The sequence below is a fragment of the Chaetura pelagica genome, unplaced genomic scaffold, assembly GCF_000747805.2.
Source record: "Chaetura pelagica isolate M959 unplaced genomic scaffold, ChaPel_1.0 scaffold142, whole genome shotgun sequence".
In the NCBI taxonomy this organism is placed as follows: Eukaryota; Metazoa; Chordata; class Aves; order Apodiformes; family Apodidae; genus Chaetura; species Chaetura pelagica.
In genome coordinates this window covers 4013458-4035566 of record NW_009952973.1, presented here as the reverse complement: position 1 = coordinate 4035566, position 22109 = coordinate 4013458, and the positions used below count along the sequence as shown (strand labels likewise).

The window sequence follows — 22109 nt, the reverse complement described above, 5'->3', positions numbered from 1 at the left end:
GAAAGAGTGCTAATATGGGGAGTTCTATATTCTACAGCAATGTACTCACATCCACAACAAACAAATAACAGTGTCTTGAATGTGACTCCACTAAAAAAAACAAACAACAAAATAGGAATACAAAGAGTTAACTACACAGTAAAGAGATGTGTGCAAAGAAATTCATAGTGCATTATCTCTCCCCAAAACAAAGCCCTCTTTAAACAATGGCACATTTTGTTAGTTACTCTAGAGTTTACTGTTCAAATGCAGCCATTCGGTTTTAGTTTCATGAGCAGAGCGACGTTTTCTACAAGGTATGAGGAAACAGACTCACACTATAAGCTAGTAACGTGAAAAGCAAATCTAAAAAAAAAAGGAAAAGAAATAAGAAAACAATCCTTAAAATTGGAATGTTTAAATAATAATAAAATAAATGTTCACATGGTTAGAAAACCTGCAAGAAACTTAAGGAAGTATCCAAGCATTTGTCAATATTGTCAGCATAGGCACTTTCATTCTGATATAGCGTTTGAAATGTAATGTTTGAGAGTTACCTCATATCCTTATACAAACCATAGACATCAGTAAAGATACATCAGGGTAGGTGGGATACTATAACAACATTTAGCATATTGTTATACTATTCCACCCACCTTAATGAAGATCCTTTAGGTGTGGCGATGCCGTAGCCTTTGGAATCCAAATTCCCACCAACTTTCATGGTATCACAGGGTTTCCTTTGTTCGATGTACTCATTCATGGTTGACTCCAGCAAGTAGGCATATTTTCCTTTCGACTTCCGTACTCGAGCTACCCCTTCTGCTGTAGTCCTCACAAACACAGATGGTTCTGCACTTTTCATATAGGTCCACATTTTATCAAACACTGCAATTTTAGATCTCTGTGGAGACAATATGAAGCCTAATTAACTAATCTACATAGACAGCAAAAGCACACCTGATACGATGATGTCATTTTTAGGCAAGTTAATAACTCAATGTTGAAAGACAGCAGCACCAACATTCTCTTTTTTTCTTTTAATACTATGCTGCTATTTAATATATGGGGTTTTGTATTTTTTATATTTATATTTACTAAAGATTTGAATCAAACAGCGCTACTTCCGTTTTATAAGAGGTGTGCCAGGTATTGCAATATAAGATCTATATTCATACTTCAGCAAAGTATTAATCAGCAATTCCCACTCAAACAAAATGATGATCTTTCTGCAGCTCTCTAGGGCTGTGCATTATGCAAACAAGAGGTGAGCTGAAATGTGCCAGTGGTACTAGAAAACTTCAGATTGCTCCACAGAGGAAACTAAGACTGATGTGAAACCTGAAGGGAACATTAATAGTGAGGCACCTGTTTCAAGTATGCTCTTATTTGTAATACTCCACATGCCTCACCAACTCAAGTCACCAGGTCAGAGTTTTCTTTCAGAAACACTGTTACTTGAAGTACATTTCTTTTGCTTTAACCAATTGGTAGTTATAACTATAAATGGCAGTTTTAACTACCAACTGATTGCTATTTTTTTACCTGGAAAAAAATAGAGGAAAACAAAATTTGCTACCAAGATGTCACCAAAAAGGAAGCAGTGTTACAAAAGAATAAAAGCAAAAGCAGGCAAAAGGGGATATATGACAAGTCAGTAACAATCGCCAGTCAGAAAGTGTATGATGCTAGATTTCTCATAGTGTCTCATACTGTACAATTATAAAGAAAAATTAAAAAAGCATAATTTTTTATCATCTTCCTCTATGTAAGTTGAGTAGAAAGTCTTTATGTGCTAGCATTTCACTTTTTTACACTGATTAAAATACCTCTAGCACTACCAGTGTAGCTGACAATAAACCCTAAATTAACTTCTTAGCAAGCCAACCTAAATCATGATATGAAGTGGACAATAAACTACTGCCAAATGCAATGCTATGTTGCATGTAACTCAGGTATTACTACATTTCAACTTTGCTGTAGAAAATCAGGAACCATTTGGTTTCATAGTTATCTTAGTTTTCTGTGACACATTATTATATGTGCAAGTATATTAAATCTGTACTAGCACAAAAAGTATTAGAAACGCTTATTTACTAGAGACATCTTGTAACATACACTTCAAAACTGAAATTCTGCTACAAATATAACATCTATCCACTCATTCCATCTAAAAAATACATTAATCAAGTATAGGAGCACCAGTAATGCTTTCATTGTCTTCCCAAGGCTTCACTGTTCTTGTAGCACAGCACTGTCATAATCCCAGACTTACCCTTCCTGTCCAGAAATATAGTGTGGGAAGATGTTGAGGCTCAGATTTCTCCATGGTCTTTGTAGATCCACTAGTATTATAAGTTCTGTACTGAAGTACAGTACTGAAGGCCATTTAAAGTTTTCTAAATTGTCCTGTTTTATCCATCTATTACCAGAACCTCCACATACACAGCTGGCTTTTGAAAGTTCCCTTGCAGATATGTTGTTGCATATCCTGATCTATTGAACTACACATTAGTATCAGAAGGGTTGGATATACTCAGTATGACAAGAATGACCAAGAAAAAAACTGTGCACTGAAGGTGCAGTGAGTTTTTCAGATTCTTGAAACATCTGCCATATTGCATATGCACTTTTGCTCCATCTAAGAAGATACAAAAAACTAGGATCCTAAAAACTAGGGGAATCTGAAATAACCGTGTATTGCATCATCTGTGAAAAGCCAGTTCATAAAATAAACTATCACTCAGTGCTGTATCAGTAAAAACCCAATATTGCACTTTTCTCTGCCTATAATTTATCTGATACATGGATAGATACAGGTAAGCGCCTCTAACCAATAGTAAATTGCATTTCATGCCTGGAAGAGATTCCCACCTGCAGATCCAAGGCAGTCAGGCCATTTAATGTCTGAGAGACTCCATCAACTTCACCAGAGCATACAAAGAAAGCCTAGCTGTGCAGCTTTCTATCACCTGTTCCCTAAGTTCTGCTGCAGTTGCTCACTTTCCTGGAAGCAGAGCTACTAGTGTTTGGCTCTGCAGGGTGCTCAATCTCCTCCTTCCTTAGCCCAAAACTCAAAAGTCCCCAGCCTCATGAAGGAGCTTAATCTTGCCTGAAATATCATTGTCTAAATTCACTCTGTAATTAAACATAGATGCTCCATTCAATTCCTATCATAGGTCAAACATTCACTTGGCAGCACATACACCCACTGCATGGGATTTACCACTACTCTCTAAGCAAGGGATATCAAGCTTCTGAAAGTATTCTAAAAATTGTTACAGTGATATGTCATGAACTACCATAGGTTTGCTTTATAAAGAAGGAAACAAAGTTGGTTTAGAGCTGTCTCACATGGTTCAGTTCAAACCAAAGCAAACAACATAATCTGTGTGGCTGTCACGACAGCTTTCATTAGAAGGCATTTGAATCCCATGTTGTAAAAGAGGTTATGCTCAAACTTAAAACATTATTTTTTTCTTGTAAAAACTTAAAAATACTAAATAAATAAGCATCACTTATTCCAGTTAAGTAACTGTCAGGTTCATAAACTGGCTTAACTGTCTTTCCTTACTCCATTGTTTCCTGGTATATTAAAATGACAGGTTTTGGTATGTATCAAGTAATAGAAGTCTAGCAAAGTCTGTTCTGCTTTTGCCCATAAACCTTAAAAAAACATGAAGCTTCCTATTTCTCAAATGGTCAAGTGTCAAGAAGAAACCTCCCACTAGATGGCCCACAGGGTCCTTACCATATAAATGACCACAGGAATACCTGACACAGCAATTATGGAAGCAAAGATCTGTAATGAAAAACGTCACCAGAAAACACTTCAAATTTGTCATGACCGCACAGTCCTCTGCAGCTACGAACACTGAAAAAAATCACGCTGCAGTTCACACAGCTCACAGTCTTGACCCCTATACCTAGTCCTTGACCTTGCATAAGACTCCTAAAAAATAGAACAATGAGCCACTACTTAGGGGATACTTGCGACTCCTAAGGTTTTCTTTATATTGCTTAGTAATACATTCTCTTTTCTCAACTGCATCATTTTATTTCCTTCACTATTTTGTTTTCAGAATTTGTCTTTTTGTAGAGCTAAAGGATGTAGAAAAGGGCAGTGTTAAGAGGCCTTCTAGGATTCTGTGCACATACACTTGAAAGCTAACATTATCTGACTGCTAAAAGAAGGATATATGCTTGTCTTAAATATATATAGTGTGTGTATGGGGAGATCTAAGCACATTATATTGTTATTTAAATTTGACCAGTGCTACAGTTGACCATATATTTTATCCCTGTCCAAATTATCTTTTTCATCTTGTTAAACTGCACTTGGAACAGCATGCAGCCATCAGCAACAGCAGAGTAAACCACAAGGAAACAGAATTCTTGTGAATGCAGAATGCCCAGTGTGCAAGCTGCATTTTGCATTTCCTTCTTATGTCCTCTTTCTTTAACGGCACCAAAAGCCTAAAACGACATCATTGCTCCATAAAAACCAGCACAACTTTCTAGCATGTTATCCAAACAAAGGAACCATTCTAGATTACTGTATTATTTGTCTACAAGAATGCAAGCATATGAAAATAACCTGCACTGCTCTTAAACACTGTGGTTGATTGATATTGCAAGGTGACACTCCAATGTACATATAAAGTCTTAAGAGCTAACTGTAACTTTGGTATTGCAATTAACATCAACAAAATAATACAAGACACCAATAGTGACAATGAACACTTTTTCTCCCATTATTTCCCACTTCTATGAAAATACAATAAATGATACAAAAGGCCTCAGGACCTAACAGTATTTTTTATTTTTTTTTAATTATTTTTAATATCATGTTGACACTGCACATCTTGACTATTATAATTATTAGCATTACAAAATACACAGCCTATTTAAATATCAAAGACTGCCTTCATTAAGAAGCTCATTACAAAATTAAATTATGAAAAGTTTTAACAAATTAATTAACTGTGTTTCGTGGGTCATCAGATAACTTTTCAATTTTGTCATTCAAAGACCTATTATTCTTAAAATTGAGGTGCTGCAATCAGTATGCCAGTAACAGAGATACCTCTTCACACTACAAATATTCTACTAGATGATGACTTTATCCTGGGGCCACAGAACTTTAATTCTCAAATATGGTTTCTGTAACCATCTTGTCCTTCCACACTGAATTAAAGGAAAGGAACTGGTACTGTCATCAGTAGCTAGAGGATGTAACAACAAATGTGTTGTATTGATTTACACAGTAAATCAATTATAGATACATACAAAAACCACAGAAAAGGACAAAACTAATTTTTCAGCCTCTTTAATTAGCTCAATATTATGTACTTAAAAATACTTAACCTTGTTTACACTGGGTGGATATTTAAGGTGAATGAAAGTTCAAAGAGGTGGAACACCTAAATTTTGTAATATATTGATAACTTCATTCAGTACTGGTAAAAAAATTAGTCTCATATACTTAAGATGCAGTTTTATAGTTTTCCTGTTTCCATTTCTTAATTGAGGTACTTGAAAAATTTTTAACATATTTGGTCTTATTAAAAACAATTGTGAAACATTCTACGTCAATAACCAATTCCTCCAAAGCCTATTTAAAATAATTTTCTCCAAAAATGTGGAAGACACTATGTTCATCATATTCTTCATGTAATTTAGACTTAAGCATTCAAGGCTTGTCTTAAAAAGGGGTATTAGTGTTAAATTTTCAAGACCATTTAACTGCTGTTAAAATACTTGCCGAAATGACTCCTCTTCTCAGACTTATTAATTTATATTTCAACAGGATCAAAATGTTGCATATTCATAAAATCAAAGCAGACCATTTCAATCTCATTTCATGAAAAACTCAGATAAAAGTCACACAAACTTATTTCCACAATGATGACCTAAATCCATGTGTTCTTTTTGAAGTGCTGGTCTCAATGAAAATCCACTGTTCACTCCTAGAACTAAATTTACTGAAATAAACCTACTGATAAAAGGACCAGTTGTATTACAGTCATATTGCCGTATGTACTACTACAGCTTTGCTACATCACTGTAATACAAATGTAGATTTTTAAGTAAGATATGAATTTGATCAGGGGAAACCTGATAACATAAAGGAAACAGTAAGTTGTATAAACTGCATGGAAAAACAGCAGAGAAATATTATTGCCTTTGCACAAAGCACTGCTGACATCTCAGATGGCATATAATGTACACCTCTATTCATCCACATTCAGGAACAGACTATGACACACACACACACAGAAGAGCTATGAAATGCCTTACTTGGGAATCAAGAATAAATGTAGGGTTTTTTGACAGAGATGAAAGCTCAGAAAAGACCCACACTTGCTGTGTATTAATGCATTGGAAAATAAAAACACTGGGAAGAAAAAAACCCTACATAATAATTGTTAATGTACTGTAACAAATGAAGATAAACTAGTTATAAATACCTTTCGACTAGGAAAAAAAAATACAACTTAATACTAATTTATAATTATTTTAGAGTGTAAAAATTTATAAAATAAATTACAAAACTCTGGTGAATCTTCAAACTATACTGCTGCAAATTCATTTTTGCCCAGCACCGGATTACCTACAACACAGCATACCTGGCTTAGAACTAATAAAACTTGATGAAAACTTGAAAGAGAAGATGTCTTTTATCAGACACAATTTGTCCTTACAATCAAGGAAGGAAAATTCTATTACAAAGGAATACATTTTCTTTTAATAAATGTTATCCAAATACTAATTTGAAATGAACTTGTCTGAGTAATATATGTAACAAGGTTTTTGTAACACCACAATGTTTTGCTCACTAAGCCCAGTGAGCTGTCTGAAAAAGACAATATGATTTTGGGCAATGTGGAGAGAGAAAAAAATGAATCCTGGAAAATAACATTGGGAAATGTTTTGAAGAAAAAAGGAATTATTGATTACTGCATTATTTCTTTTAAAATTACTTCCATAATGGCCCAAATAAATTTTTCAGTGTATGGCCAAGATGCAAGGACCTCGAAACAGAAGAAAACAACTGGGAATTAATCACTGAACCCTCTAGATCACATACACGCAAACCGAACCATAACTTCACTAATACACTCTTGGAAGCAAAGGGCAGTAGTTCCACCATCTCAGTGCTCAGATTTCTCTCTCCTCAGTATTTCAGCTACATACCTTTCTCTTCCGTCAACCTTTAAAAGCCCAACTCACATTGTATTATCATATTGCCTCCACAGATTGATGAAATTCCAGACCTATAGCCCCCACCTCTTTACAGTACCCAGAACAATCTGCAGTAAAAGTTACAGAAGATTTCATAACAAAGTCTCCTTTGACTCTCAAAGGCTTCTGGGGAGTGAGCCAAAATTTAACTCTGGAAATACATGTTCTGTAACTCTCCTATATCTCAAACTTCAAAAATTGAGGCTGAAGTATGATTCATATATTTTTACTCCAATTGCATTTAAAAAATCAGAGTATTTCTTCTCTTCTCACTGGTTTTGAAGATTTTCCATGGGGCTTTTTTTTGAAGCTTGAATATTTGATGAGCATAAAGACAGACTGGGGTTCACAGACTGCTATCCAGCTTTATCTCTTTTTGCATAACCTCTTGGAATACAATCATGCAGCTATGTACCTTTATAAGTTAAAAAAAATATTTCAAAGTACTCATATATCTAGAGGCACTGGACCGTGTTGAAGATCCTCAGGAAAGAAAATAATACTAATCTTCAGACCAAATTTTCTTTGCCTTCCAATAGACAATGCTTTTGCAGGAGCAATGACTCAAAGAGGTCTTGTCAGCTCTTCTTCGTTTGTTGCTGGCTTTTCACTATGGAAGAGGACTTCTTTATAAGACAGCAAGGATTACCACCCCTTTGGCATTTTTCCCATGCTCAACTTTTCATTCTGGAACTCTGGTCTCTTCAGGGAGAATAAGCAACTCTTGCAGTCTTTTCAGTAAAAGCTAAAGAATACTTTTGAGCAGTTCTGCTTGCTTTTACTTTGGCAGAGGATCTACTCTTGAAGGCCACCCAACAGTTAGAACAAAACTGATTGGTCTGTACATGTTGGTTCAAAAAGAGATACATACACAAAGATTTTAAATAAAAACAAATGAAGACAGAGAGAGAACGTAAATTACTCTAATTATTACTCTGCAGGTCTTTTTTTCTTTTTGAGATGTCTTCTTACCTTACACATGGAACTAGTTAGAATTCATCTTTTAAAATGGAAAAAAGGTAGTAAGATTCATTTAATTTGTCTTATCAAGCTTATACATATTTTTGATGAATAGAGCTAGGCATACAGCAAAGAGCATGACTGAATTATAAAAGTAATTAGCTTTTGTTCTCTTTGTATCACATTAATTTTCAATATGCCTTCAAGCAGGTGGAAAGCAAGGAAATCTTTCAGTAAATGTTAAGCTTGCATACTTAGGCAATTGTACATTGTTTTATTCTTCCAGTGCTGTAGCCCAAGAAAGAAAGCAAGGCAAATTCAGGAGTTAACACATACAGACAGTGCATGAACATTAATTTCTGCAGGGTTAGGTGAGGAGCAGTCTGCCTTCTTGGATCAGTGACTCTTTTGTTTTTCTTCAAAGCTCTACTGTGTGTCTTTGCTAATGTATACAACAAATGTATTTACAACAGCTGCTAAGAAATCAGTGCAGGTAAAAAATACTGTGAGACTATGGATAGTGTCAATAGTACATACCAGAGTGATGAAATTCTAGTGCCCCACCACTTACTGCTCCAACAAATAGTACCTGCGATCTGACAATTATAGAGATAATGCACCTGTAGAAGATCAACTGAAATGACACCTGTATCTTCCAAGCTGCACCTGCAGTCACATTCTCACCATCACAATCCCCTACTTATTTGAGAAAATTGCTGCACTTCTGGAAAACTACAGACACAGATATTTTCTTCCATGTTTTGCTCAATACTTCAGGTTGAAAATCCAAAAGAAAAAGAAAAAGCAATGCACTACACATCTTTGTACTCTAGAGTAATATCCCTAAGACAGAGGAACTAGAGTAAGTATCAGAAATGGTAAGTATCCCAACTCAAAGGAACAGAACTGTGAAGATACAGAGTACTTGCACTAGCAACTTTAAAATCTCCTGAGGAAAATTATTACAAATTCTGGTATTTACAAATATTTTATCAAGAGACCTGATGGATCTGCCATTGAAGAAAATTGTGATCTATAACATTGTTATTATTATTTTCTAATTATTTTTATTTATTTACTATTATGTCTAGCATACATTCCATCTACGGAAAACAAACTTGCAAATAATGTCAATTCTTGAAGAGAAAACAAGCTAACTGTGAAGGAACTTAAAATGTTTCTTTTAATTCGTAACAGTGACAGAGAAAAAGCCAGTCCATTTTTTTCTTGCTGACAGAAAAATACTCAGGTTGTTTCCAGTTATTCAAAGAATTTGAGTCCTAATTTCAGGTCATATAAAAATCAAACATCCACTCCAATCCAGTCACCACACAGAACTAGTCTGGGTGAAATCTGAGTCTCCTAAGTGCTAGATGCTGCTTCCACACTGCCTTCAGCAGTGAGCTTTGTTCTTGAAGCTTGAGTTTCAGGTCTCCTAGAAATATATCCTGTCAGCTGTTATTTCTTGAAAAATAACCAGGTAAGTTTAAGTGATTTTTAGCAAATCGTAAACAGAGCCAACAGGCTAAGTTTCATGACACATAATGCACCAAGTTGTTTGTGATGGAAATTGCTGACAAGAAATTTCCAGAGACCATTATAGCCTTGTTTGTGCAAAGCTAATGTTAACGTAACAAAAGGAGAATAATATGGCCTCACAAAGCCCACACCTGATTTTTACAAAAATAAGTTATTAATATTCAGGTAATAATCAGAAACACTAGTTATGTATGAATGTAATCAGAAAGATGCATATATGTGCTAGGCACACAAAACCTACATACAGATGCAGGCACGTACGTAAAAAATACATTTTTTATTTTAAAAGAAAGCCTAAAAAGTTCAAAAGACCTGACCTACTATTAGTTCACATTCAAACCTCAGTATAGCCATGATTTAAAAGTTTTATACTCACAAAACCAGAAACACATGCTTGTATACTTCTAAAAGATTCTAAACACCCCTAGCACAAACTCGAGCTCATTTTCACTAGCTTATGCACCTGATGTTAGTTTTGGTTTAGCCAACAGTAATGCAATCAGAAGCAGGCCTCTTATTACTGGACCTACCATTAAACCCCAAAATAATGCTTTTCTGCAGTTCAAAAAGTATGGCTCCTATTTAGTATGTTATCAGTAAAGTATGTATTACAGGATCCAGCAAAAACCACAATCTAGCAGTTAGTGTTCTAATTATACATTACAAATGTTTGTGAGAACTTGTTTCACTTTTATAGCAGGCTATGTTTGAAATGCAAATGTAATATTTATGACTATATTAAAATATTTTGTTGAAAAATAATACTGTCATAATCCATGAAAAATATGAAAACAACAGGTTTTTTGTATTTGTAGTACTTCAGATCCACTTCCATATTACAGGGAAAGACACACAGAACATACAGACAAGGCAAAACAGTCACGGTGTATTTCCCAGCAGCATTAGTGTCTCACTCATTTGCTAGATGGATTTCACCATGTCTCAAGGGCAGCCTGAGACTTACACATTGAAGTCTAAACTTTTTTTTAAACTGTAGTACTCAGGTAGAAGGTGAGGACTGACAGGCTTCCAAAGCATTACTGTAATGCAAAGACAAATAGTAACTCATTTGAAAAGCAGGCAGGGATTTACCAGAGCAGCCAACAGGGTAGTATCCCATTCCCTATCTGCAAACTTGAAAAATAATGTGAAATACTTAATAAAACATGACTGTGCACTTTCCCACATCCCTACTCACTGCATGACTACCTAAAATACAGCACAGATATTAAACAGCCTTGTTTATAATCGTTAGTTCCTGCTTTACAGATTAGAAGAATGACATCAACTCCTCTGAACACACCTTGTTTTTTACTTTACTGTGGAATATTTTTATGTAATTCCTTGCAACCACTTTTGTTTTGCATATTTATAACATGAACCTTGTATTTACATATAGATAATAAAATAAAAGGATAACGAATAAACAAAACCACTTGTACTGGCAAGTTAGGCTGCACATGCCACGTTTTTTATAGCAATCTTTTAATAAAGCCTAGGAAAAACACATATACATGAGTGAAAAACTATTTAAAACAAAACAGAAATCTAAAAAGTAGAAAATCTTACCCTAAAAAACTCTTTAGTGGAGCCAGAATCTAACGTTCCATAAGCAATTTCTGTTTGTTTGGAAAGATCCTCTGCACTTTCAATGGGAGACACCATCCTCTCAACCGTCAGGAAGGCAGCTAAGTTAGCCGTGTAGGATGAGATTATGATGAGGGTAAAGAACCACCACACACCTCCAACAATTCGCCCAGACAGGGATCTAATAACAAGTATGAAATGGATTTGTAAAGTGAAATGAAAGTCCGAAAAAGGAACACATGTTATCAGTTTCATGCAAATGATGCATTATACTACAGGGAAGCATTTCCGGCTATCTTGTAGCGCTGCTCTCTGCATACTGATCAGATGGGAAATCAAGGCATTCTCTACTACATGCCTGGATTTTGCTGAAATCAGGACACCAGAGTTTACTTCAGGGAGACTTTAGTGATCCAGTTCTTCAACATTCTGAACGCTCTGAAAGGAAATTGTTCCCATCATAATGGGCTATAATTAACACATAAACTTGTCATTCCCTCTGAAGTGAATTTGTGTGACATTATGAAAAGGATCAAACAAAATCAGTAAAGCAGTGCTTTCAGATGAGCCAGTATGCACTTAAAAATTAAGTGCCTTTAGCTTGCTTATTTTCCTAAGACATTCAGACAAAAACTGGTTTCCACGAAACAATGTCTTATGGTGCCATGGACAATCTATGCAGAAAAACAAATAGCATATTTGCAATAAAAACTCGCCCAAGAAATATCCATAAACTAAAGGTGCACGCAACTTTTGGAAGATACAAGTATTTTACAAAATGGACATAAAACAATCAGTGGTAATACACAAAGATGGTGAAGAAAGTGTATTTTTAAATAGTAATAATAATCTGATGTTTGTAACTGCAGCAGATGGGGTCTTATGGATCTTTGTTTTGCATCTCCTGCTCAAGAAGAGAGAAGAAAAGACAACTCAAGAAAATATGTGAAACAGCATACAGCACACAACTAGAGAAATGCAAGATTTTTCAATACTAGAAAACTAATAGAGGATTATTGATTCTGCCATTATTGTAAACTTTGAAATTTTTCTAATGATCCTTTAAACTTCAAAATTATAGATTACTTTGTTTCCAGACAGGACATTATACAGAGCACATAATTTTCAGAGACGTGATTAATTATTTGGCAGAAATGTGCAGGTAATTGAAAGTCTAGTACTAAGATGTTGGAGTACCTTAGGTATAATCTTACTGTTTCCTCTGTCTATTAAGTAAACAACTTACAAATCACTTATGCAGCCTATTGTATTGTGAATGAGATTTCACTAAATATTTAAATAGATATATATATACACGCATTAAAACATTTTACTTATGCAAAACTGATTTATTAAACTGGGAACAAAAAACAATACCGGACAAATTATTTTTACTACCTCCTATCAGAAAAAATCTGTGATAATTCAGACATGAAAAGACTTTTTCCATGTCACAACAGACTCACTAATTCACTCTAATGCATGAAAATCAAGTCAGATACAGTCCAGAATATGTTATTTAAAAGGATCATAGAAAACAAAAGAATTAAAGTTCTTTTTTTTAATTTATTCTGCAAACTTGCTTCCTGTCACCTTTGAAAAAATATTTTATACTTGACAGGAAGGTAATTGAGTACAATATAATTCTACTATTAAAAGATTGAATTATATGAGAAATATATATATTTGCAAGGTAAAAATATCTTACAATGTGTACTTAATATCTGCTGATTTTATGGCATTTTGTATTGCACTGATAGTGTCTGCTACAAATTATAATAATCTTCAAAAGCCCATAATCCATCGGCAAAGTCACTACCGACTTTGCAAAATAAGAATAAGCTCAATGCCAATCCAGACATTATGCTCCCATGTGAAATTTATAAGTAAAAATGTTTTTAATGTAATTTTTATTCAAAATTGTCCCATAAGGTCTGTCCCAGTTAAATAAATATTTTCTTAATGACATTTCTAAAGATTGATAATTATACACTAGTTATAGTGGACCCACAATTGTACAAGTACCTAATTAATTATATCATTAAATCATAACTTCTTTGCAAAACTACCTAAATTTATGCACCACACTTAATACTTACAAAAAGGTATTAGGCAGCAGTACTGAGAGTACACTCATATCTCAGAAAAGATGAGGAAAACTGCTAAGTTATCATTACCATAGAATTACTTTAGTCTAGTCTAGTTTATTCTGTTCCTTCCTGTTGTTTCGGAGCTACACAGCAACATGACGATTGCTACTGCACACCAGCTTCCAGATGGTCCAGTTTTTCTCAGCGCCACCTTCAGAGTCAGGAAGCCCTAGTTACTTGTCTGCTCTACCATTCTCACAGTGGTCGTCATTTTTATTAGAGAAATTAGTAGCAACAGTGCAAACTTCACTTCACAAAGACATTTTGCTCACATCTGAAAGGATTCCTTTTCCTATATGCTCTAATCCATTTGCAGGGAGCTCAAATTCCAGTGATGGTTTTGGTGCAAAACCAAAAATAACTGAGGTGTCTTCAGCTCTTTTCTACTTTTACAATAAACAGATAATATCCAAACTAACAGTTTTCCTCAAAAGCATGCTTGTAATGAAATAAAGTGCTGTTAAACACTTTGCTGAGACTAAATCTTGAATCTCCAAAATTATCAGAGCTTCATGCACCTTTTATGATGACCATTTACTATCATAATTCTTACATCACCTTTCAGAAGTCATCAAACTGTGCACCACAATGGTCAAGCTTTAATAGCGAGTGAAATAATAATAAGGAAGATCATTATTCTACTATGGCCTTGATTCAATAAAAATAATTTTGTAATTAATAGAAAACTTTGCAGACAGCTAATGTGAAGTGTATAATCAATACAAAAACCCCACAGGATGGAAATTGACACAGCTTCTCATGACCTGAAATGATTTGCTCTCATTTCTTGTATACAATTGTTATGGTGTTACATGCCAAATGCATTGCATCCTGCATCAAAAAGGCTGGCACATCTCACTGTGATATGCTAGCCTTTATACAGAGTTGTTAAAGTTCTCACACAGTTCTGCAGCAGAACTTGAAAACCTGCCGTTGCCTTTTGGGATGCATGACTGATATCTAAGAAATGCTCCCTTGGTGTGATTTATTTTGCACAGTAGCCACGAGAGACTAGAAATTCACCTATTCCCTGTCTTACTTCAGGATGTTTAGAAGAAAGTTAAATTCCTTAGTACAGTTAGGTAGGCCTTCTGAGTTGATTTCTTTAAACCCAGTTACCGTATTTCCCTTGTTCCCTATCGTTCATTCAAGCTAGAAGTAGTTATTTACCTACCTACTTACCAGTTTGCGGAATCAAGGCTAGAACCACTTGTCCACAAGGGAAATAGAATATTTAATGAGCTGCAAAGGAATTAACTTCAGTGCTTTACAGTTGTCCCTAATAAAGTAGTAGAAAATCCATGAGGAATTAAGCATTTTTAAACTGGACCTTTTTATTTTAGCTATTTCCTTTGTGACTTTTCTAAAACTGGGCCATGGCAAAACAGCAGTGTTTTGCAACTATTCATATTAACTTAGAGCCATCACATGACTTCTATTTCAGCTCAAGGCTCTCCTGTAAAAAACAGTGGGTTAATAAATATGTTATGATATGTAGTGAGTTTTAGAGAGAAAGTGCTGCCTGTGTAGCTCGTGACTAGCATGTTACCCTTTTTTCCCATTACAGTTGTTGTGAACTGTATGCACTGTCAACTGTAAAATGGGAATATGCAGCAAAAACACGGTACCCCTCCAAGAAGGCATGGAATGACTTAACCTTATGCATTTTACAGTCTCTGTATGGTGTATATAACTTCACTTGGCAAAGGTATGACCGACATCAAGACAATATCGATCAAACACATCATGACCCTAAGTCACAGACAACCACCTTTATTTCAAGGACTTCTGTGATTTTAGGGAGGGAAAAAGCATAGCAATTACTTTACTTCTGAGAGTGAAAATATATGCACCATGAACCTCCTCTGGCTGAGATGGCTGAGACCAAAAATGCACAAAGTTGAAATGGGCGAGTAACCAACCTTGGCGAAATATCGCATCCTTGCTGCATAAAGGCACCCAGGGAAAACCAGAGACTATTAAATATCCCAAATTCATTAGTTGATTCATTAGTTTGCGTTTCTCTTCCATCTTCAAATTCCTCAGTGTGCCACTCGTATGGGCTAAATCTGCTGACCAGGAATAAAACTACACTGACCCCAATGTAGGCAAAAACAATGCACATCCAGATTTCATATGCTAATGGATCAAGAAATGAAAACACTCCTGGCTTGGACTTCTGAGGCTTCTTGATCATTATTGATATCCCCAGGCTCATAAAGGGCTTTGAGAAGTCAATCACCTCTTCTCTCACCAATGTTATAGTTAATGGAGCAATTGCAATATCGGCTTTCTGTAAAGGAAGATAAAAAGCAAATAATAGCTAATATAATTACCAGAGCAAAGAACAGTTTAGTTTCTATTGCATTCCACAAACAGAAAATAGGACAGCAGAGACACTGACAACATCCATTTTACCAAGAATGTCCATGGAGAATTAAAGAAATTTTTAGTTCAAACTCTTCTTACTGAAATACATATAGCCATATGGTTGGCATATTCCAAGCTTCCCTTTTTACACATGCCCTTTAAAAAGTGTATGACATTTAAAAGTGTTAGTAAAGTAAATTGCCTTTTACCTGGTCAGAAAGATGAAATATGCACTCACTTTCCCCCCAGCTTCTTTTGCATACAAAATATAATTCCATGTTTTACTTTCAGAATTTTTCATGCCAATACAAGTTACTAATTCTCTGTCAAATGAATTAGATAATTTTCCTCTACAGAGAAAAATAAACCAAACCCTACTCCTTCTATCTGTAATTTTTAATGGTTTTATCATAAAAGATTTTCTTACCCCATAAACAAGTTCTCCAACCATTCCATTCCAGATTTTTGTGTCTGCATCCCTTGCCCCATACTTGCCATCCCCAACAATTGTGAGCTTGTATTTGAATCCACAGTGTTTAGCAATTTCTGTAGCTAAGTCCACACAATAGCCCTCATATCGATCATTTCCTTCAAGCATTTCGTGATTTTTCTTCATCATGACATATGGGGACTCCTGCACAGAAAGAACTTGTCTTAGGTACTTGCTAAAGAGACAGAAGTATCAGTTGTGCACTTCATAGATGAACATTTCCTTTTACACGTGAAAAAAACAGAATACAACATCGGAGTCATATGTGCTATGTATATGTTAGCTGTTAGTTATTAATGTGACGTGTCCTCAGCACATTTAAAAGCTGCATTCTCCACAGTCGCACACAAACAACAATACTTACAGGTACAGTGATTCCCAGCAGTATGTTAATAATGATCATGAATGTTAACAGGAGTTATGCATTCAGAGAAGAAAGAGTAAGTTCCAAAATCAGTTTCTTTCCCTCATACAGTGTGGATGGAAAAGGCAAAGGTATTTAGTTTCTTTCGTTGTTAATACAATAAAATTATTTCCTATTTCACAACCACATCCCTGATGGAAAAACATCAGCTCTTCAGGCCATATCTTTACTTAATTACTACACAAACTATAGGTAAGGTATCTAAAACCATGCAGTAAAGTTGTATCATCAGCAAAACTGGTAATGTCCTCAAGTTGTATCAAAGTAACGTATCTGCCCTTTGATCAGTTGTTACTTAACTGTTCTTGCACCCAGTGCTACTCCTATGGTAACCCATGTCTTGCCCAAACTAATAAGGCAGCTGTGTGACTTAAAAAAAAAAAAGTTGTTCTAAAGCAGTTATTTTCTAGACAACTAAAATACAACTTTACGCTTCACCAATCCATAGCAGCTACAATTCTGAATCATAAGAACCAGTAATCCATTCTCTAAAACTAACACTATGGCCTGCCTCTCCAAGTTCCTCTCCTTTGAAAGCAGGTATTTCATTTCCATTTTCAGGTCTAAATATTTTAGACTCTAGGATACTCAGTCCATCATTTTTTGTTTTATACAGAGCAAAATCACGTACCAAATAACACATATTTGCTTCATTTCCAGATTTTATTTATCTATCATAATGAGTAACAAGTCACAGCTACAAATAATAAAAAGGCAGTATATTTAAACTAACATAATGACAAGAAACAAATCACTGTAGGACAGACCGTCTTCTGACAAAATATGAGGTTAATTACCAAAATAGTGGTGACAATAATAGTCTTATTCTCTAGTCCTGAAGATTCATTTCCAAGAGGGCCATCAAGAGGATTCACAACCATTTTGTCCACTTCACTCCAATATCCAATCTAAGGAGAGTTTATAAGATGCAGACACCAGTGAATATGAACTTCCGTAGAAGAAGTAAAGCATGTTATTACTATGCCCTTGATTCATGCACACAGATAACTATTTTAGCTATGGATTCACTAGTGTAAATATTTCTATTTATCTAGTTCAAGAATATAACAAATAGTAAAATGATTGAACTAATGATACTTGTTCACAATAATTTGTCTAATACAGGTATGTAATTTTCATTCACATATTAACAGGTTTTAGTACCAATACCACACAATAAAAGGGTGAACTACTGTAGATTAGGAAGACATGACAAACTGGCTTTTCCTGAAAGTTTGGAATTAGAGCATAAGGGTAATCACATTTCAAGTGATGTTAATGAAAACCCGTAATCTGCATTGGTCATTCAGATGCGTATATCCCCAAATACTGGCTCACATTTAGCAACTCCGATCAGAAAGTTTAATCCACAAAACCCAAAAGGTAAATACTCTTAGGTAGTACTTACCAGGAATAACAACTCGTACTTGTTAGGAAAAACCCTAAAAACGTATATATTTTTACATTGTCCTGAAAGATCATCGGAGAATACACCTATGAATAAATATTTTCACAACTCATGCTTTAATTCATCTAAAGTGTTCCATTACTTACCTTAACCCTTTGCTTAGCATGGTAAAACCTTTAAAGACACTTTAAGACAATTCAAATTACCTTCCGAGGACCAGTACTTTTGAGTTCCATGATGTTTATTGTAAAATTGATTCTCTTTCCATTCTGATCAAACTTTATATTCCCTGTTAGACCTTCCACCTGAACCTACATAGACAAAGATGAAAGTGATAGAGGAATTAAGTTTGTTTCTTTTTAGAAAAAATGATACTTACAGAAATGACTACTGGTATTCAAAAGCATTGAGTTCAGACTCTTTTGCATATGCCAAAATTCACTTCCACATTATTCCCGGTAAGATCCAAGCAGGTTAGGAGACTGAAAAGCTCTTTTCAAGCATTTACAGAGAATTTCACACAAGCACTCATCCCAGCATTCACTCCAAAGGAGCTACCTGTTTCAAAGCCCTTTCTATTTCTACACCATGACCCCAGGGTACAGCTGGATTTGCAAGACAATCTCCAGCATTTCCTCTTCTGGAGATCTCAATCCTCTGTTTACGCAAATTACGGAAAGCTTCTGTCATCACTTGAACAGCATCATAAGTCAGAGCAGATGTATACTGAAAATAAGTGAAAATATTTAATTAAAAGACAGCTTCAGTTTCACTATACCTTCCAATCCACTCATTAATCTAATAAACACAGAAACATGTTAAAAAGGAAAGTAAGATGCACTTTCAATCAGTTTTCTTGTTTGAAGGTACTTATCCTCTGGGGGGCATCTGTGCAAAGTGTTCTCCATGAGAATGGTTAGGAACAGTGCTAATAAATCTAAACTGAAAATTTACAGCTGCTTTTAGTGTGAATTACATCCCTTTCTCACTGCAGCTTTGTAACAGTTCTCTGTGCATGTACAACTGGAAGTCCATGGAGGTGAAAAAGGAAAAAAAAATAATTTCCACTATTTAACTTGAGTTGGCCTCTAAACGTAAGAAATTTTTCTGCTGATTACGCTCTTGATGGAAATGCATTTTTATACAGAACTCTAGACTACAACTCCTCACATATACATACACCAAAAACCAAACAACATGTATTTGTATATACATGTGCTTAATTTTCACCTGTTAAATATAAAACCTCAGGGATGTTTCTTCTCAAGTATGCAATAAATACCCTGTCAGCACCATGAATAAGAGGTTTTGAGCTGAGACATCCAGAAGAAATGGTGCCCCTCCAAGAGCAATATAGGTAAGGAAGAGCCCATATTCCTAATCTGACACAATACAAGAAGCTTTAAAACCTTTGAGACGTCAGACAAAAATCACAGCATGACATGCATCAGAAGTTGGAGCTAAACAGTCAAAAGCAGTTACCTTCAGTGACTGGAAAATTTTACATCTGAACTAAGTGAACAGAAACCACATGTGCACGTACACTGAGGACATTGTTGGATGGGCCTTATGAGTCCAGAACACTGCAATTATGCCAAATATAAGGCACATTTTTGGAAATATGGGCCAGAATAAAACTACTTACAGCCTTGTGAATGAATGCAATGATCCTTACGAAGGCTATTAGATGTTGAAAATACATAAACTGTAAAGTAGAGAGAAATGATATACTGGCTCTTGCTTCAGTATCTCAGACATTAATCAGGATTTTAATTAGCTAGCTCAAGTCATGCAGAAGGCTCTTGTAACCAGGGCAGGCTACTGAACTGACATAATTTTTGTATGCAACTATTAAACCTTGGAGAGGACGAAAAGGAAGGTGGAACTCTTTTTTTTCAGATACATAAGCTTACTGGGTGATTAATGTGAATCTTCTCAAGAAAGTTCTCAGTGATTTCTATGGAAATTTTTGGATTTTTTTATGGATCAGAAATGCAGCAGAATTAAATGGAAGACTGGCTGAAGCCAACACAACTTTTTGCTACTGCAGTAGCAGTGAGTAAGTGGTGGACATAGATGTGGAAATGAAGAGAAGATAACAGAGAGAAGGGAAAGGACCCTGACTCATGTTTTTGGGACTGACTAGCAATACTTAAGTGTAGTTCTCTGCAGTGCAGAAACATATTGTGCCACACTAGTGTTTTGAGAAACTTTGGATACAGCACTGTCATTAACCACTGAAACATAATTCAGGTAGCAGAGAAAATAAAACCTTGAAACTGAAAAATTACAGTAATATGTAAATCAGTTCATCAAACTTTAATTTGATTATCAGGATATGTTTCATTGAATCTCTATAATACTATAGGGGGCAAAAATAGTATATAATTACTAGCCCAAATATTCATAAGTCTCTCATATATTCAGTTTGTGTAGTGCTTTGCTTATTGATACATATCTGTATGTTTATACATATCATCCCATATATAACATCCACATGCTTTAATTTAGGTTAAAAGTCAGCATTGATCTAAGGATCTCAAAATATTTTACACACATTTTACACCTTCATGTTGTTGGAGATACCAGGAAAGCAAACAGTCCATGTATCATTTATTATTGCTTCACTCGGCATACACTTTCAGCTCCTAATAACCTTCATGGGTCTCATTAAAACTACCTACAGCTTAATTAATATATGTAAAGTTGACAAACCAAAACAGAAGGCATTACCATAAACAAGAAATTACACATAACCTGCTCAAGCAGAGAGGTATCTGTGTGTGTAATAAATAAAATTTTAGTAAGGTAAGGGATGCAATAGTCCTGTGTTGATTCAATTTTGTTTCATACTGGATTCATTCACATTCTGATCTGCACTACTAAAACAACTGGGAGCACTGTGGAGGTAGGATGGGCTTTTTCAGCATACTGCTTTTACAGCAGTGCAAATCTCCTAACTTCTTTTTAGTTCCTTTCAACTCTATATGACAAAATCAGCAGCTTTAATACAAAATGGTACAGATGCTATCCTATAGTTCCTAAGAATCACCTGTATTAAGTAAAATATGGCAAAGAATATGCAAAAAAGATTAATAATACTGTATCTCACTTCTCATAATTCTAGAATTATGATAACAATAAGCTGATATTAAGTATAGTGTAATGCACTGAAGGGACCAATGATTTTCTTATTTGCTATGAAACATGGATTGCACGCTTGTCATATGAAAAGAATTCTCTCTCTAAATAAATGCCCAGAAGATTGCCAGGAGGAGAAAACACAAGGTCTATATGCAATTTTATTCAACTTCAATTTAAAACATAATATAGAACTTAATAAAATATGTAAGCTACAACTGAAAAGAGAAAACAAAGTCATCCCAGACTAAGAAAAATATATTAATCATGTAGTGTACAAGAAAAACTGGCAAGATGTTGACTTTTGTAATTTCAGCTGTTTTCCAGTAAAGTAGGAAATGCCAGAGATCCTTAACTAAAAGGCCTGGTATCCTATTTTGTACAATCAGCAACTGAAACAACTGATATTTTGAAAGACACCTCCAGAAGCATGAAATGTTTTAATACACACATTTTAAAGCTGTAAGATATTATAAAAAGATGCAATGTTAGCCTGTTAGTCCTGTGTTTAACCCAGTGTCTGTCCATGTGCTGAAGACACAGAGTTGAGAAACAGATTTAGAGATTTAAAATATAACATTAAAATATTCTTGAGCAGTGGAAAAGAAATGAAAATTTGAAGACATAAATGGAGAAAAGAAAAAAAAAGGAACATATTCTGAATCATCTGAATCACAAGTTGAATTTTTCTTATCTTGATTTGGATAACTGCAATGTATAAATCTTTAATTGACATACTAATTGTTTTTTGTTGTTTTTCCATCTGTTGGTTAGTTTTGTGTTTTTTTACAGAGAAATAAGAATTTTAAGGTATGA

The 22109-nt window shown here is 34.9% G+C and overlaps 1 protein-coding gene across 1 annotated transcript in view; it reads right to left on the bottom strand.

Annotated features, from left to right (window-relative positions):
• GRIA2 (glutamate receptor, ionotropic, AMPA 2) overlaps nt 1-22109 on the bottom strand; it is a 45934-nt gene that overhangs the window by 4068 nt on the left and 19757 nt on the right. The window contains exons 6-12 of the mRNA XM_009995991.1: nt 18711-18878; nt 18359-18463; nt 17542-17652; nt 16258-16464; nt 15383-15753; nt 11293-11491; nt 636-883 (exon numbers count right to left, since the gene is read on the bottom strand). Coding sequence (XP_009994293.1) covers nt 636-883; nt 11293-11491; nt 15383-15753; nt 16258-16464; nt 17542-17652; nt 18359-18463; nt 18711-18878 — 1409 coding nt within the window. The remainder of the gene's footprint in view (nt 1-635; nt 884-11292; nt 11492-15382; nt 15754-16257; nt 16465-17541; nt 17653-18358; nt 18464-18710; nt 18879-22109) is intronic.